Genomic DNA, 17,709 nt, shown 5'->3' with positions numbered 1-17,709 from the left:
CAATGGCACACAAATATTTATGCAGCACCGTGTCCAGAGTGTGTAGTTGGTATTTGTATGAGAAAGACTGCGAGTCCCAGATGTCACAATGTCTGACAGCACTAAGCTCTGCACCCTGGGTTGCCAGATTTTGCTCCCCTTAGTGCTCTACCATCTTTCCAGAGAAAAGGCAAATTAGGCCTGCACTGACCCTGTTCTAATCTTGCGTGAACTTCTCGTATTCAAAAGTACATACTGTTTGACCAATTTCAATAATATTGTCAGGGAGTGGGTACAGCCAGGGATCACCAATATTTTATTTAAAAAAAATAATGTCCATATGCATGTTATGGAACAAGGCTAAAAGGAAAGTATTCTGTAAATACAATGGGCCAGATTGAAACTGATGAAAAAATACCTCATGGTTTATCATGTTTAACCTCCATTTAAAGCTATGGAAAAACGTCTGAAATTAATTTAGCTCTGAAACCAACTCTAGCTTCCTACGTCCAAAATGAAAGTATTATGTTGGGCTACAAGGGCAAAGAGCATCTATGTACAGAATACAGTCAATCATATAATTATTTCCACATTTTAATCCAGGAATCAAACCCAACAGTTTGTTACATGTTCTACTTTAGAACCCAACGCAATAGGCTTGTAAAGTAGCCTCTCATTGGTCATGTGTATGCGTCTATGAATTTATCCTTCCGCACAGTAAAAGCGGCAACTGACAGTATATATTAAGGGGCGTATCTTTCGGGATTTATAGTTTGTGGCGCAGCAAGAAATAGGGTCTCTACTACGCGGAGGAGTTTTTCGCGGGCTTTTCTCCGCAGTAAAGGGTCCGTGGTTGAGTGGAGGAGAAGAGCGCACGGCTGTGCATTGCCTCACCTGTTGACTCGCATTGGAAAAGGTAAATGTGCCTTAGAAATGTTTTTTTTCCTTTCCAGTTATACAGTTTAATTCTTACTGTGAATATATTTAAAAAAAAAAAAAAAGTTATTGTAATTAATAGAAACCTGCTAAGAAATAATCGAGTGGTTTTAATCAATAACCATTTATCTGTGCCTGCCCTGTGCAGTTTTCATATTTAAAATAAGCTTTTTTACTTTAAAAGAAAAACAACAACTTTAATTTGGTTTTATTAGAGGGTAAAACATTTTCACTGCTTTCCAGATAGATGAGCTTTGGATTATCATTGGTAAATGTCATTTTTATTTTGCTCCCAGTGGCATCAGCAGGTTCTTATTTAGAAGTCTAGGCTTGAAGACATTGCTTCTTAAAGAAAAAAACTGAAACTAGAAGTCCACATGGGGCTACAAAATAGTCAATATATTATTTGGCCCAGGAACTTTTTTTCATACTTGTGTTGCTCCCCAACACTTTTTTTTACATTGAAATTTGGCGAATAGGTAAAAAGGGTTGGGGCTGCTTAATAGTTATATCCCTGGGATTTCCAAATGAAACCCTACAGGAGTACTTGACACTGTCACTCATACTCTCTAATAGTGATGGGCGAATTTGCGTCGGTTTGCTTCGCCGAAAATTTCCCGAAACGACGCCGGCGTCCGTTTTTTTTGACGAATTAGCGCCTGGCGAATAAATTCGCCCATCACTACTCTCTAATTAGAGAAGCACAAAATCCAGAATTTGAACCCCAGTGTGTTTTATAGGATTCAACTACATCTAAACCCTAAAACTATTCAGTTTTTTCTTTATAAGTTGGTCCATTTTTTTTTTTTGGTAATAGTAAATGCATATTGGGATTTGGCAGAATATTTTATTGAGATTCTGTGTATCCCTATCTGTTACCCTAGTTATGAACTACAGGGCTACCGCTACACCGTTAAATTTGTAGCACAGTTATGTTTAATACAGGTATGGGACCTGTTAGCCAGAATGCTCGGGACCTGGAGTTTTTTGGATCTTCATATCTTAGAGTCTGCACTAAAAAATCATGTAAACATTAAAGGAGATATATTATGTAATAAAACAAGAATGTACCAGTGTATTAAACCCTTTTAGATGTCAAAGAAATGTGCTTTAATTTTCTGATTAATTTATACAAAATTTCCCAGGCTGTGCAGGGCACTCTGCATCAGCAGATAGACTGACCTGATAGGGAACTGAAGCCTATCTTTGCTTGTGTGACTGCAGGGCTGTGATTAGCTGTCCCACACCTGCTGTGCTTCTGGCATGGACCGTTAGAACACACCCACCGCTAATTTGAAGTAAAGGGCAATGAATTGGGCAATTTATGGCCATGTAATTGACCCACCATTTGATTGACAGACTGTACTTCCTCTTTCTTGGCTTCTTGTATTAATAACAGAAATACAATAGGAGCCCTGTCGGAGATGATAAAGAACTTGTGGTTGTGTTGCATAGATCCAAATTAGGGAAGAAGCACGCCGGATCAGCTAGGCAATGCCTTTAACACATTTATTTGCAGAAGTATTGAACGCACAGGCTTTCGGGGTTGCACCTGAGGAAGGGGTTGGACCCCGAAAGCTTGTGCGTTCAATACTTCTGCAAATAAATGTGCTAAAGCCATTGCCTAGCTGAACTGGTGTGCTTCTTCCTTAATTTGGATCTGTTGCAGTGTTGGGCTTGGAAGCAGCCTGGGATATGGATGCGCCCGGCAACATGAAGTAAGTGGTGTTGCTGAACTGTAATATGTTGCATAGAGACAGGTAAGGCTAAAAATATTTTTTTGTGAAACAAAGCAGATGGAAATAAACATATTAAACTTTTACTATATTTATTAAAGGGCACCTGTTGGGTAAAAATGTTATCCCTAACCAATTTTCCCCCGCCAGCGCTACGCTACCTGCACCGGGAGGGAGCTCCCGGTGCGAGCAGCCATGTCCGGTCACTCGCATGTGCATAATGAAAATGTGCCCCGAATTGCTCGTTATGCACGTGACATCACATTCGCGTTATGCGCATGTGAGTGACCAGACATGGCTGCTCGCACTGGGAGCTCCCTTCCGGTGCAGGTAGTGTGGCACTGGCGGGAGGCATTTTTTTTTCTAACATATACTACTGTTATCCCCAACTTCAGTGCTGGCTCTATTAGCCTGCACCTTTGGTTGGGGATATCATTTTTACCCAACAGGTGCCCTTTAAGTAGTGGTAGGGAGTCCTTTTTGATCACCATGCTTCAGGTCCAAAATATCCATGGTCCTAAGAATAAATTATTTGCATTTTTTTGAATATATTTCTAAACCAACAACATTTTACTGTATGATGTAGGATCTTGCATTATAGAAGATGTTCTTTTCTGACTTTTGCTATATGTAAATTGATATTTTGTTTTATAGGAGATAAAAATGACTGGAAGAGCCAGAGCAAGAGCTCGAGGCAGAGCACGTGGTCAAGAACCACCAGCACCTGGAAAGGTCTGAATATTGCAGTCTACATACAACTTTGAATCTAGTTTTTAGAGTTTCTCTGTAAGGCCTACATATTGCATTTTGTATGGATCTTAGAAAATGTACTGGTTGTTTTTTCTGTAGGAACTTTTTAGCTGCAAAATTGCAGGGCTATGCTTATTCCATTTGCACTCCTTGGATACTAAAGACAGATACATCTTTATACATACACATCTAAGAAGAAAGTCTTCTGTCCTTGCTTTCAATCTATATGTTTAACTGACTACTATTTCAGGTTGGTCTCGGCATCCATGGCACTACCATTATGGTCATATGGATCACAATAAAATCTTATGTAGATGACTTGCAGGTAAAGGCTGCTTCAGTATCCATATGTATGTGGTGTGCCATAGTCTCTGATTCAAGACAAGGAGAAAAATTTCTGCATAACAAGGCGCAGAACCTTCAAAGGCTGGTTGAACAACATCAAAGAACTGTAATAGGACTCTAGCATAGTGGACACCATACTGCTAGACTGCTTGAGGAGGACAGCTGTGGTCAAAATGCATTAGTGCCATTAATAAGGGTTTCTCTACTACTTTTAGTTTGTTTTGGTGGAACTTTTATATCTGGTTTGTTTTGCCAACCTATACTAACAAACGTACACATTTTGTTGCATGGCAACTATAAAGGCCATTATAATTGTGTCCAACGTGTAAAATATGTAGCTTAAACGGCAGCATAAACTGTTTTGACATTTGTTGTATCCCATTTGACAGGTTAAAGGAACAGTCCAGTTTAAAAATAAAAACTGGGTAAACTGAGTGTGCAAAACAAAAAAATGTTTCTAATATAGTTAGCCCAAAATGTAATCTATAAAGGCTGAAGTGAATAGATGTCTCTCATAATAGCCAGAATCCAACTTCCTGCTTTCCATCAGTCTAACTCTTAGTCAGCGACTTGCAGGGGGAGGGCAACATGACACATAACTGTTTAGTTAGTTAATTTGCTTTTGATCAAATCAAAGGGTCAGATTCAAAAGTATACAGTTATGACCCATATGCCCAGGGCCGCCATTAGAAATCACGGGCCCCCTTACAACAAAATTTTCAGGGCCCCCAAGCCCCGTCCCAGATCCCGGCCACCTCACACTACAGTTAAAAGACCACAGACATCAGTGCTAAAAAAGGTAACCCCCCCCCCCACACACACACAAGTTATAAAAAGCTATTGAGTGTCAGGCCCCCTTATACACAAAAAACTGTGGTGCCAGGCCCCCCCATAATTTTTTTTAAAAAAAATTGGTGGTTAGGGTCCCTTATAAGTTAAAAAAAATAATTGGTGATCAGGGCCCCCCTACAAGTTAAAAAAAAATAATTGGTGATCAGGGCCCCCTATAAGTTAAAAAAAAAAAACATTGGTGCCAGGGCCCCCCCATAGAATTTTTTTTTTTTTAAAAAAAACATTGGTGGCAGGGCCCCCTTTATAAGTAAAAAAAAATTGATGGCCTCCCACCCCACAAGTTATAAAAAGCCATGGGTGATCAGGGGCCCCCTGCAAGTAAAAAAAAAAAATTGATGGCTAGATCCCCCCCAAATTTTTTTAAAAAATTGCTTGCCAGGGTTTTGTGTCTAAGAGGGGGCCTTGCCATGCTTCACTTACTTGATTAGCCGGGCCCCCTGCTTTCAGCCAACTGCACAAAATAGGACACTGCAGCTCTGTCCACGGAAGCTTTTCTCCTATTAAGATTTCCTGTACCCTCATGGTCCTTTAAGAATAAGTCCCGGTAAAGCTGTACAGGTATTGGATAAGGGGATCCAATCCCAATGCAGATTTACCGGGACTTATTCTTAAAGGACCAGTTTTTATTTTTACATTGAACAATTCCTTTAACGTAAACGGCATTATTGTCCAGATGATGGCAGCAGTTAGCCTTTAAACTCTTCTTGTATGTATGCTATTCATACTGGTAGAATCTGAACGTAATATTAATTAGGGATGCACCAAATCCAGGATTCGGTTTGGGATTCGGCCTTTTTAAGCAGGATTCGGCCGAATCCTTCTGCCTGGCCAAACCGAATCCTAATTTGCATATGTAAATTAGGACTGGGGAGGGAAATCACGTGACTTTTTGGCTACAAAACAAGGAAGGAAAAAAAATGGTTTCCCCTTCCCACTCCTAATTTGCATATGCAAATCGGTATTCGGTTCGGTATTCGGGCCGAATCTTTTGCAAAGGATTCGGGGGTTCTGCCAAATCCAAAAAAGTGGATTCGGTGCATCCCTAATATTAATATTTTATATTTATATTAAAGACAAAAATACTAATTGTTCAACATAGCATTTGTTTCCATTCTGTACACTCAAAAATGTTTTCTTTAAAGAGAAGCTCTGGTATTTTTTGCTGAAGCCTTCTGTGACTGTACCTGGAGCGACCAGATGCATGTGTATGCATGTCAGTGGGAAAAGTCACTCTGTGTGAATCTGGTCACAAGAGAAGCTTATGCCAGCTGAGAGGCTGATTCTCAGCCTGCATTTATCCCGTACCTAAGCAACCTGCAATTGCTCTTTTATTTTCAGTTCTGTTTAAGATAAATTTAAGATATTTTTGCTCTCTTTAAAAGTACTACCAAAAAACTACCGTATATACTCGAGTATAAGCCGACCCGGGTATAAGCCGAGGTACCTAATTTTACCTACGAAAACTGGGAAAACTTAATGACTCTAGTATAAGCCTAGACACAACTACAGCCCTGTCTCCCAGCAGCGCACATTCCGCCAAAGTGACCCCCCCAGCGATCAACCGGACTTCTTTGCAAAGTTGATGGTGACAGAGAATTGCCAAACGGATTACTGTGTGCATTGTCCTTCTGTCCCACTACTGTGTGCAGAGGGTGCTGTGTGATATTGTCATCACTGTTAATCTTTTGTATAACCAACAGAGGGCGCTGTGTGATATTGCCATCACTGTTAATCTTTCATTTAACCAACAGAGGGCGCTGTGTGATATTGCCGTCACTGTTAATCCTTCATATAACCAACAGAGGGTGCTGTGTGATATTGCAGTCACTGTTATTCTTTGATATAACCAACAGAGGGGCTGTGTGATATTACAGTGACTGTTATTCTTTCATATAGCCAACAGAGGCCGCACTGTTATTCTTTCATATAACCAACAGATGGAGCTGTGTGATATTGCAGTCACTGTTATTCTTTCATATTACCAACAGAGGGGGCGCACTGTTAATTCTTTCATATAACCAACAGTCAAAGTGACTGAAATCTCAACTACTGCCCGCTGACCCGAGTATAAGCCGAGGTAGACTTTTTCAGCACATTTTGGATGGTGAAAAACTCAGCTTCTACTCGAGTATATACGGTATTTTTAAATAGAAGATCATTTTTGAAGGTGTATCTTAAATTAATAAGCCCTAAATGTATTAAGGGCTTTTAAAGTCATAAGAAATTTAAATTCCTAATTAGTTTGCTGTATGATATTTGATTTCTGGCCTGTACCTGAAAATACTTTCTAGTTGTCACGGTTACTAACCAAAAAAAATGAATTATTCCACTTGAATGATTGAATTATGGTTTTTGTTACAAATTACTAATATTTTAAGGACCTCCACTATCAGTTTTGATATTAAAACTGCTTTCTGGTTCATAGGGTTGTTAAATTTTAGTACAAGGTAGCTGTTTAAAACCCAATTTTGTGTGCTGTAGAAACACAAAAAAAACCACCACAAATAACAGGACTGGTTTATGAAATATTGAACTTTAGAGGACACAGCAGTTTGATATTTCTCTAAAATGGCCCTACCTGTCAGTGCAGACGCTATGGGGTTTAGTATCCACCTCCGGAGGCAGGACAGAAGAAGAACTTTTGGCTCCACCCTCACATAAGATGATGTTCCTCCTGTTCCCCTCAGTTCTTTCTTTTGACCTGCTTGGACGTTAGGACAGTTAATTTTTTTCCCTTCATTATTATTACTATTACACAGTGTGCCAAAGTAATCCTGTATTACTACAGAGAAAGCTAACAGCCCGTACACCACACCACAGGACTGCTGGGCTAAACGATTGGATTTTGCCTATGTGACAGTAATATCTCAGAGATAAGTACTGTTGTCTGCTACTGGACCACAGAGTTCCCGGCTTCTTACAAAGAGCGTATAGTCTTACTGCAAAGGAAGTTGGGCGACGCTTACACTGTGGCCACACTTCCAGGTTTCAGCACTTTGGCGACAAACATCGTGCTAGGCGTACTAGATATGCAGGCGCCATTTTGTTTACCACTACACAGCTTCTACAGCTCCGATACATATAGAATTATAGAGGACACCAGGCAGACTTTAATAGAGCTCCATTTGATCAAGATATTTAATGGTCCCCAAGACAATGTAAAGGAACTGTTGTAGGAGGGGATATAACAACTGCACGAGTAGTATAACAGCATGTAGGCTGAACGTACTGCTAGTCATTACCTTCCACTATACAGTACTGCTTTTTACACCGTACTTATAATGAATGCCTGCAGGCAATAAAGGGTATGATCATAAATCACTAAGGGTTGCTGTTTTATGTCTCTTTACAGATAGCCTTAAGCCAGTAAATAGCACACTATGGATACAGACGTGGTCCTAGTGGATTAAAAGATGGACGTTTTTCTAAGAAGGGGGTATACACATGTCAGAGCAATTCTCCGAGCGACGGTGGCATCTACAGGGTTAACACGCACAACAAGATTCTGGTGCCAGAACTGCTAAAAAAGGATCACCAAAGGAGTTAAAGGAAGATCTGCAACGTATTTGCACAGCACTAGCATTTTTGTCAGATTTAGCCATGGATACAGTGAGGCTGGCAGCCAAAACTAGTATAGATACCATAGTAGTCAGAAGGGCTCTATGGTTACGTCAGTGGTTGGGAGACTCGGCATCCAAGACCAAATTACTCAATCATCGATTTACAGGTGACACACTCTTTGGGCCCGACCTAAAACAAATTATCACTGAGGTTACGGGAGGCAAGATCACCTTTTTAATATCAGGGAAGAAGCCTAGATCAGGACCACCAAATAGACCATACAATAGACAATGTAGTTCACAAGGGCGTTCCTTTCCGAATCACTTCCTTTAGCTCAGTGCAATCGAGTGGAGACCTCGAAAAGAGCAGACCATCCTGGCCCATGCAACAAAAGCAAAACAGGAAGTCAGGCCCACTAAAGTCCACCTCAGCCTGACTCTGACAGAGAGGTCCAGGAGGGGTAGATGGACGTCTTCGGGAATTCTTTCCAATTTGGCAAAGCCACATACAGGACAACTGGGTACTCTCCATCGTCAACGAAGGGTAAAAAATTCCGTTTGACAACCTACACCCTCACACGGTCAGATGATTGTCTACTCCAAAAAGCATAATCAAACTAAAAGCCCATAGTCAAAGACCTACAAGACATGGAGTGATAATGATAGTCCCTCCAAAAGAGCACTACAAGGGTTTCTACTCAAATTTATTTCTGGCATCAAAGAAAGAGGGCAATTTCAGACCAGTGCTAAATTTGAAGCCCTATTTGTATCCAAAACAAAGATTCATTATGGAATTGATTCAATCAGTATTAATGTATATGACAGAGAAATGCTATATGACAAAGATAGACCTTATGCTTACATGTCTCCATCGGGAAGGAATCTCAACGGTAATTAAGATTTACAATTCTAGACAGACAATACCAATTCAAAGCATCTCCCTTGGGCCTCCTGTACAGCGCCAAAACTGTTCACCAAAGTACTCAGCCCTCTCATTGCGCACCTCAGGCACAGAGGGATCGTGCTCACTCCATACCTAGACAACCTGCTAGTCAGATCCACGTCACTCGAACAGAGTCAGAAGGATACATAGGTCTGCGTCAGGACACTTTTACAGCACGGGTGGCTTATAAACCACAAAAAGAGCTAACTAATACCAGCGCATACAATTCCTAGGAATGTGATTTGACTCCTCTCTACAGACAATATCACTGACAAAGGAAAAGATTCAGACAATCATGTGCACTGTACAACAAATTTGTTGTCAGAACACAATATCAGTGGAACTTTGCCTCCGACTGTTGGGCTACATGGTAGCATCGCTAGAGGCCCTGCCTGCACTTCGGCAGATTTCACATGAGAAGTTTCCAAAAATTGGAACAAAAACCATTTCAATCTCACACAACAGATTCCCATGACCAGGCCAGTCAAACAGTCACTGAAATGATGGACACTAGCTCACAATCTAGCCACAGACAGTGGTGACCACAGACACCAGTCTAACAGGTTGGGGGGAGGGGCGATATTTCCACCACACACATGTCAACGAATCTGGTCACCATAGGAATCAAAACTCCCGTACTACAACGTACTAGAAATCAGGTCAATAAGGAATGCCATCCTCCAGTGGTCACAGGAGCTGAGGAGTCAACCTCTTAGAATCCAGTCAGACAATGCCACAGCAGTGGCCTACATAAACAAACAAGGAGGTACACGCAGCAACAGGGCAATGCAAGAGGTGACTCAGTTACTCAGTTGGGCAGAATCCCCTGTCGTCAAGAGGTGTTCATACCAGGAGTACTGAACTGGGAAGCGGATTACCTAAGCGGCATCAAAAAAGGGTCACCAGCTTCAAAATGTACTATAGCCAGAGACAATAAATTATGTATATTTGACCTTAGTAACAAACCCAGACCATTCAAGGTCAGGGCACATTCCACCAGAGCACTGAGTTCATCTTGGGCTCTGCAAGATTCAGCTAACCCTGAACAGATATGTAAAGTGACCACTTGGGCCTCACTATCCACTTTTACAAAATTTTACAGACTACATGTCTCCATCTTCTTCCATATGGTGCCACTGGCTCCTTGTGACTCCTTCCCCTGTGCCGGGCCGTTTTCCAGCACCTCCCGGGGCTCTGGCTGGCAGGGTCCCTGAAAAGCTCGGCAATCAGACATGAAGGGGCAGCGGGAGATAGTTTGCCTCTTCCTAATGCTCCTTGTTAGGGCACAGGACAGGCACAGGCTGTGGGAGCAGGGGAGGATAACGGGCTTCCTGTAGAAGGAACCACACACCGGGCATTTTAACTTCAGAATATGGGAGCTAGTCAGGGAGGAGAAATCCAGCACCGCACTATGGATCGGTCGTCTGTCGCCTTTTCTGAAGAGCGGAAGTGGTGTTTCGTTAAGTTATTTCTTAATAAAGACTTTGTGATTTTAAAGTTTAATTTGTCTTGGTGGGTTTTTTTCATAGTATACTAACACATTTTAAAAAAAAATGTTTTTGATGTTACTGGTCCTTTAATAAACGAGCCCAACAATACTGCCATACACATTGAGTTTTGGGGGGAAATGTCCCCAGTATATCAGGTACTTGTGAAGTCCCAGGCATGACTTTTGAAATACTGCTGCTATTGTTTAATGCTGATTATAAAGGTACAACTATATATTAGGTATAGCATTTATTGCTGAGTATGAGAAAGTTCCTTTAGTGGACATATAATCAAGTGTCGCCAATTGGGTGTACCTATTTTTAAAATGGCATTTATAGAAAATAACTTTTACTAAATTCATCATGTACAAGTCTGATTGTCCAAGCTACTTCTCATTCAAGAGGCAATTCGTGCTGAATTAGTTGTGGTGCAGCATCAATTGCAATAGATTAGAATAAGGTAGATAAGTGAATAAATCATGCCACAGTGTTGAATTACACAAATTTGTTTGGGTGAACCCCTTGAGTGAATTATGTTTAAAAAGAAAAAAAGAACCACCATATAGCCAAAAGATATACAGTATTGTTTTTTTTAGCAATGTACATGACATTAAAAAGGCTATATTTCATATTAAATGTTTAACAAAACACACCGTCCATAAACGGTATTGTTTTAAATTATAACACAGGTATTTTTTGCAGCAGTTTACATTTTATACATCAACTCATATTTTGAAACTTTTTATGTTATGTGTGGATTGGGAAAACAGACCCTAATAGGTGCATGTTTATAACTTAGTATCTCCTGTTAAACAGTTTAGGTGCTTTATTGTTTCTGGAATGCTTGATTTCAATTAAAACATTTGTTGAATAAAAATCTTCCCAGGAGCCTCAACTTGGACATATACAAAAGACATCAACCGAAGAATCAGCAGAACCAGAGATTGTTGGGCGTGGACGTCAGAAGAGAGCTTCTGTTGCTCATGCTGCTTCAGTGACACAGGCAGGAGGTAATTGTTTTTTTTTACAAAAACTTGTCATATCTATTTTGATTAATTAGATGTTGAAGCTAAAAAGCTTGTACTGATTTGGAGTTATTTTGGTTTTATTTATTTTTTTATCCCTCTTCATACATAAGTGTCTCTCAGTTTTTACCAGTCATCCCCTCTTGACTGTCGTCGCTACTGAACATTCTCCAGTGACCTAAGTAAACCAGGTTTCTTGTTATTGTTGGCTGGGCTGTTCATCACCCTCGGATGTGTTAAAGTGAAATAAAGACAACACATTATTTACTGAAAAAGCATTATCCGTAAGGCAATTATGCATTGCTTAATATTAGACATAGCTATGTTGACACATTCCACAAGCCATATGACCTGTGAAACAGGCCATCTTTTGCAGGTTTGTGGCACTAAAAATGTTTTTAAATTTAGTAAACTATTGTTATGCCAGTGTACGCAGCACAATAGTACAGTAAAAAATATATTTTTAATTTTTTGTATACTTACAGACTTGCAGGTATCAGCAGGATTTCAAGACTTATCTATTGGTGAACGTGGTGGACGTAGACGTGATTTTCATGACCTTGGAGTAAATACTCGTCAAGCAATAGAACATGTCAGAGATTCAAAAACAGGTAACTTTATCTTGTTATCCAGATTTTTTGACTAATAGCATTACTCTATCATAGGAACAATGGGTATAGCTAACGCCACTAGGAGGCAGGACACAACAAAAAAGAACAAACTAATCCCTCCTCCTCCTGCTATACCTCAGCTCCCAGGCGGAGCCAGACTAGTTTTAGTTGTGTCCTCAGGAGGTTAGGACATAGTCTCCTATCAGAATTTAGATTTTATTTTTCTACTTTGTTTATTTATTTTCTTTTATTTATGACACACATTGAGGCTGGAATGGGCATCCACACAGCGTGCTTTGCCTTCATTACCACCTCCAACTGGATGTCTCCTGGGTCTATTGTGCACTGGCACTGACCACCCAGGCTTAAGGTTCCCCCCCTTCTGCTTATTGGGGCGGAACTGTCTGGCCGGTAGACTGCGGATAACTGAACTGGGCAGGTAATCACCTTTCCTGTTTTTACCCTGCCCTGTTTCCATTGGTTATGACTGTCATGCTGGGGGATTCCTACTAACTTTAGCAGCCCAGCGAGTGTCCCTCTGCATCGGCGCTTCCACCAGCACTGATTGCAGCATCCGGTGGTAATGGCTAAGCTCTTCTGGGAGCTGGTGCACTTCTCAGCGCCTATTCTTCGCGCCACATGGCGCCTTCTCACTTCCGCCCAGCAGTCTACCTGGAAGCGCACACAGCTAGCGTGTCACTCGGGAAGGGCGGACCTATGCTTTGTGCCCTTGATACATTCACGCCCTGCTCCAGACGCGTCTCTGAGCAGACAGTTTAGAGAGCCCTGCTACCCGCAGCTCCTCACGAATTAGCTCCCGTCTCTCCCGCTGGCTGTCCACAGGGCCTCTCAGTCCCAACAGCCCTACACTGAGCATTATTAGGGTTTCCGCCCCTATTATTTTCTGCACTGCCTGTTACTACAACACATGCAGCACCTAGCCCAAGCAACTGTGGTTCTAGCCTCCACCACCCTAAGGCACATTGGGCACTTAGCTAGAGGGGGTCTTTATTATTTTTTGTTACACCCCTGCTCTCCTGCAGGCTCAGCGCTTTTCAGGGAGAGACTTACCATTGGCTAAAATTTTTGAATTTCTTATTCTAGCACACCATGTCCGAGAGTTCCTGTGACAACCTTTTTCCAAGGACGCAGTAACTGCTAAAATAACTTTTTTGGCCTGTGCCAAATGCCGCAAACGTTTACCAATCGGTAACAAGGAACCTCTCTGCTCCATGTGCAAGCCACCTGAGCCTGCTCCTGAAAATCCAGGACCCAGACCCCAGGTAAGCTTAGACACCCATGGGACATCAGCGGTCCCGGCCACAGACCCTCCATCTCAGGGTTCTCCCCCCCGGTGGGCTTTCCAACTGGCCTCTCGCATTCCCAAACTGGCCGATTCTTTGGACAGACTCCTGGCGCAGGGCACCCTTCCCGTCTGCAGCTGACAGTGACAAGGAGTCCATTTATCTGTCTCCCCTCCATCTAGCTTCCGCAGACAAACAGTCCCTCTCTGATGGAGAACTATCCCATAGTTCGGATCATGAGGAAGAGGAAGAGGATTCTCCAAAGCTATCCTCTGAGACCATTGACTCTCTTGTTTCCTCTGTCCTAGAAACCTTACATTTGCAGGAACCCGGGACCAGCTCCAGTTCATCCTCGGGTCTCTTCAAGCGGAAGAGCCGCTCCTCTCCCTCCTTCCCCTCCCATGACCAGCTTGATCAGATCATTCAACAGGAGTGGGACAAGCCCTAGAAAAGTTTTCAACCTAACAGGCTCTTCCTTAAGCTTCGGATCTCACTGAGAAGTGGTCCCCCCCTTCGGTGGATGCCCCTGTGTCACGTCTTTCCAAGAACACAGCTCTGCCAGTTCCTGATGCAGCGTCCTTCAAGGATTCCGTGGACAAGAAGCTAGAGGGACTTCTGCGTTCCCTTTTCACTGCTACTGGCACTTCCCTGCGTCCGGTCTTAGCCTCAGCATGGATCACTAGGGCTATGCAGTCCTGTTCAGATGCTCTATGCTGAGCCATTTCCTCTGGGGTACCACGCAAGGAATTCTCTGAACTTGCTACGCAGATCAAGGAGGCCAGCGACTACCTATGCAAAGCATCACTCGACGCAGCTCAGGTGATAGGCCGATCCTCCGCCCTTGCGGTGGCTGTCCGTTGCTCTCTTTGGATGAAGCTTTGGTCCACAGACCTTTCATCCAAGAAGTCCCTGACTTCCATTCCATTCAAGGGCAAGCTCCTTTTCAGTCCTGATCTGGACAAGATCATCAGTCAAGCCACCGGGGGCAAAAGTACTCTTTTACCCCAGCCTAAGGCCCCCCCTTCCTTTCGCAAGGGAAAATTTTTTCGTGGCTCCCAAAACAAAACCTCAAGATCTTCCCCTCCCCGATATGCTTCTAACAGCAGAGGACGTTTTGGAAGTAAGACCAGACCCTCCTGACAGTTCCGTAAACCCTCATCTAAACCAGCCAGCAAGCCCGCATCAGCATGACGGTCACCCCTTCGGCGAATCGACTGTAGGGGGAAGACTGCGGCACTTCGCAGACGCATGGACCACCCTGACTATGGACTCCTGGGTACAGAAGGTGGTTAACACTTAGAGTTCTCTTCTCCCCTGCCTCACCGCTTTTTCATGTCCAGGCTCCCCCAAGATCCGCCCAAAGCTCAAGCGCTCCTAGACGCCATCAACAACCTCCTACGGTCAGACGTCATCATACCGGTTTCACCTGGAGAGAGATTCAAGGGCTATTACTCCAACCAGCAGTCCCCTTTGCGCAATTCCACCTCCGTTAGCTTCAATGGAACATTCTCTAGGCTTGGAAGTGCCAAATGCCGCAAACGTTTACCAATCGGTAACAAGGAACAAGGGACCAAAGCGTCCCTTCACTGGTGGACTCATTCCAGTCACTTGACCAAAGGCAGACCACTCGGCGATCTTCAGTGGCGACTCCTCACCACAGATGCCAGCCTATCCGGTTGGGGAGCAGTCCTGGAGGGACACTCAGCACAGGGCCTCTGGTCCCCAGCACAGCAACGTCTCCACATAAATCTCCTGGAGATTTGGGCCATTCGTCTATCCTTATCCCACTGGCAGCTTCAACTAGCAGGTCAGGCGAAAAGAATCCAGTCCGACAATGCCATTAAGGCTATTAAGACTGCGATCCTGAAGAAGAAGGGTTTCTCGGACGATGTGATCCTTACCATGAGAGCGGCTCATAAGCCTGTCTCTGCCAAGACCTACCACCGGGTCTGGTCTACCTACCACCAGTGGTGCCTGAGTGGTTCCTCTCCGTTTCTCCATCGCCAACATCCTGGCCTTCCTGCAAGAGGGCTATGGGGCTATCCTTGGGTTCACTAAGATCCCAAATCTCAGCCTTGTCTATCCTGTTTCAGAGGCGCCTTGCCTTACATTCAGATGTCAGGACCTTCCTGCAAGGGGTGGCCCATGTTAGGCCCCCCGTTCGGTCCCCTGTTCCGACTTGGGACCTTTCTCTGGTGCTCCGATCCCTTCAACGACCTCCCTTCGAGCCCTTATCTTCCATCTCTCTTCGATGGCTCACATAGAAGACTGTTTTCCTCATGGCCAACGCATCGGCCATGTCTGCTCTTTCCTGCAGATCTCCTTTCCTCATTTTTCACCAGAACAGGTTGGTTCTCCGCACCATTCCATCTTTTCTTCCTAAGGTGGTTTCTTCCTTCCATCTCAACCAAGAGATCACTATTCCTACCTTTAGTCCTTCTCTTTCCAAATCTAAAGAGGTGGCCCTCCATTCTCTTGATCAAGTACTACCTCCATCGAGTTGAAGGTGTCCGTAAGTCGGACTCCCTGTTCATCATTCCCTCGGGGCCACGCCAGGGATCTCCTGCCACCAAGGCGACCATATCCCATTGGATCAAGCAGGCCATCCAAAGGGCCTACACAGCTCAGGGATTAAGCCCCCCAGGTAGACTCAGGTCTCATTCCACCAGAGGAATGAGTACGTCTTGGGCTTTCCGTAATCAGGACTCAGCTAAACAGTTGTGCAAGGTTGCCACATGGACTTCCATTCATACTTTTGGAAAATTCTACCATTTTGATACCTTTGCGACATCTGACACCCGCTATGGCAGGAAGGTACTCCAAGCTGGGGTGGCTAGTTCCACATAGGCCTCTACCTTCCGCCCTTAATCCTTGGGACAGCTTTGGTGTATCCCCCAAGCAGACCAAGGAGAAAAGGAGATTTTGTGTACTCACCGTTAAATCTCTTTCTCTCCAGTCGCTTGGGGGACACAGGACTTCTCTCCCTGGTGAGACCTTCATGCGTTCTTTCAGACATCCCTCCAGCCACCCTCCTGCATTCCTGGAAATTGTCTCAGGAGATGTCAGTTCCTTGCCTATACCTGCCTCCGGTATCCCACTTGCGCAAGTTTATAGAAATCGTTTTTTGTCTGTCTCGCCGTTGGCACGTCTTAGCGCTAAAGTTACTTCCGCCCAGTCTCCATGCACATCCAGACGAATAACTCTATGGCGGTTCGCACGAAGCAAGCACTTCTGCACGTTCCAGTTATTAACAAAGCCTTGTTAAGAAGCACTCCTTTCGCGATAACTTGTAAGCAAAGACAACAGCCCACCGGTTCTTCACCTCACAGCTTGGAAATCTCAAGCTCTCAGTCAGAGACTTGACACGGTCAGACACAGGGGCTAGGAGGTGGTGGAAGGAATTTTCGGAAGGGAACCAGGGAGCAGCGCTCGCTTAATTCATTGATTAAATAAATAAATAACTAAAAATTAACACTATGGCAGATGAAAAGTCATAGGGGCCTTTTTCCAGGTTTAACCACTCAAACTCAAAAAAAGTTAAACAACTAGCTTGCGCAACATGCCTCAAATGTATACCTGCTAGTCATAAGGACCGGCTGTGCATCAGCTGTGCTCAGGCTTCTTCGGCTGAGTCCCCCATGCGGGCTCAGGAACTATGGGACTCCGTTGATACAGTGGCACCTCAAGAGAAAGCTCTCCTAGCTGCAATATCCCAACCTCACCCTTCCACGGAGCAAGCACCCCCCACATGGGCAGTCCAGTTATCCTAAACTGGCTGTCTGTCTAGATAATCTTCTAGATAGACTGGACCAATGTGCGGTGGAATCCAAGACCCAAACTCACAAGCGCCCAGTTCCCTAGTCTTCTGTGGAACTGAGTGAGGATGAATCGGTGGCTAACTCTCCCACTGGTGATGAGCATTCACTGAGTGAAGGGGAAATGTCAAATGACCAGGAGGATACTGAGGAGCCGGCCAGACCATCCTCAGAATCTCTAGACAGGTTCTCAAGTGCTTGGACCTCAAGGATTTAGAGGTTTCCTCAGACTCATCAGTCATTATTCAAATGTCAGAAAAAAAATCAGTTCCGATCTTTCCCTCTCATCCTCAACTTGACAATATAATTTTCGGAATGGGAACAACTGGAGAAGAGATTTCAGGCTAACTGTCAATTTCAGAAGCT

At 43.7% G+C, this 17,709-nt stretch overlaps 1 protein-coding gene across 1 annotated transcript in view; it reads left to right on the top strand.

Annotated features, from left to right (window-relative positions):
- The first annotated feature begins 744 nt into the window (after nucleotides 1-744).
- Nucleotides 745-17,709, top strand: part of LOC108716375 (piwi-like protein 1) — a 101,506-nt gene continuing 84,541 nt past the window's right edge. The window contains exons 1-4 of the mRNA XM_018262473.2: nucleotides 745-895; nucleotides 3,306-3,383; nucleotides 11,475-11,598; nucleotides 12,099-12,224. Of these exons, the coding sequence (XP_018117962.1) occupies nucleotides 3,315-3,383; nucleotides 11,475-11,598; nucleotides 12,099-12,224 (319 nt within the window). The 5' untranslated portion in view covers nucleotides 745-895; nucleotides 3,306-3,314. The remainder of the gene's footprint in view (nucleotides 896-3,305; nucleotides 3,384-11,474; nucleotides 11,599-12,098; nucleotides 12,225-17,709) is intronic.

The sequence above is a fragment of the Xenopus laevis genome, chromosome 1L (assembly GCF_017654675.1).
Source record: "Xenopus laevis strain J_2021 chromosome 1L, Xenopus_laevis_v10.1, whole genome shotgun sequence".
Classification (NCBI taxonomy): domain Eukaryota; kingdom Metazoa; phylum Chordata; class Amphibia; order Anura; family Pipidae; genus Xenopus; species Xenopus laevis.
The sequence above is the reverse complement of the archived record's forward strand: the minus strand, read 5'-3'. Positions and strand labels throughout refer to the sequence as shown.